This window comes from Plasmopara halstedii, assembly GCF_900000015.1.
Source record: "Plasmopara halstedii genome assembly, contig: Scaffold_2881, whole genome shotgun sequence".
In the NCBI taxonomy this organism is placed as follows: domain Eukaryota; phylum Oomycota; class Peronosporomycetes; order Peronosporales; family Peronosporaceae; genus Plasmopara; species Plasmopara halstedii.
In genome coordinates this window covers 242,889-243,799 of record NW_020189786.1, presented here as the reverse complement: position 1 = coordinate 243,799, position 911 = coordinate 242,889, and the positions used below count along the sequence as shown (strand labels likewise).

General features: G+C 50.8%; 1 protein-coding gene across 1 annotated transcript in view; it reads left to right on the top strand.

Annotated features, from left to right (window-relative positions):
* The window catches only part of PHALS_05135 (Ribonuclease H-like domain), a gene marked incomplete at both ends in the record, with an annotated part of 1,851 nt that overhangs the window by 876 nt on the left and 64 nt on the right, over window positions 1–911 (top strand). The window contains 3 exons of the mRNA XM_024718807.1: window positions 38–211; window positions 275–453; window positions 519–911. The exon at window positions 519–911 is cut by the window's right edge and continues 64 nt beyond it. Coding sequence (XP_024584169.1) covers window positions 38–211; window positions 275–453; window positions 519–911 — 746 coding nt within the window. The remainder of the gene's footprint in view (window positions 1–37; window positions 212–274; window positions 454–518) is intronic.

The following is a 911-nucleotide window of genomic DNA, read 5'->3' as shown; positions in this document are numbered from 1 at the left end:
CAACTTTGTGAACTTTGTGCGCCGGTCTAGCAAGCAGAGGCAGCAGCTGAACGCGATTACGCGGACAGTAAACGAGGAGGCGGAGCATGCAGGAGCTAAGCTACAGCTGGTGACAATTGATCTGTCTGCAGAGGTGGACACGCCCTGGAACTCGTGCTATACCATGCTCCAAAGTGCTATTAAACTGAAGGTACAAATTGCGCTCTATCAGGTAAAGCACCGGGCAGAAAATTATGGATATCCACTCTTGACATCTGACTTCGAGAATGCAAAGGCCCTATCTAAGTTCCTTGCTCCCTTTGAAAAGATCACCACCGCTATGAGTGCAGCCTCAAATCCTTCTTTGCGTATGTTGGTGACGTTCTTCCAGTTCGCAAAGAAGCACATTGACAGTACCCTTGCAGAAACAGACAATGCAGCTGTCAAAAGCGCAGCTCAAGCAATGCAGACCAAGTTTGCTACCTACTATGGGTTGGTTGTTTCATTGCCTGCTTTGATCGCGAATGTTTGGATCCTAGATACCGCCTGAAGAACGTTCCCGATGCAGATCACGCTCGCATTGTCGCAAAGATCTGTAGCGACTCCATTGCTCTGGAAGGAAACGGTCAGGCGGCAAGGGAGTCGGTTGCGAAGCCGCCGATGTCGTTTGAGGAGGAGCTTCATCGCGCTGATGTCCAAGCTGCAGCTGCCCCAGTCACCATCCAGCAGCAACTGGACGTCTACCTCAAGATGGAAAACGAGTCATTCAGTGTTGATGTACTTCAGTGGTGGAAAGTTCACGAGCGACAGTTTCCTGCTCATGCTACGATCGCCCGCTTGTACCTCACAATGATCGGTACATCGGTCCCGGCGGAATGCATCTTTTCGGATGCCGGGGAGATCATTACGAAGAAGCAGAGTCGCTTAGGTGT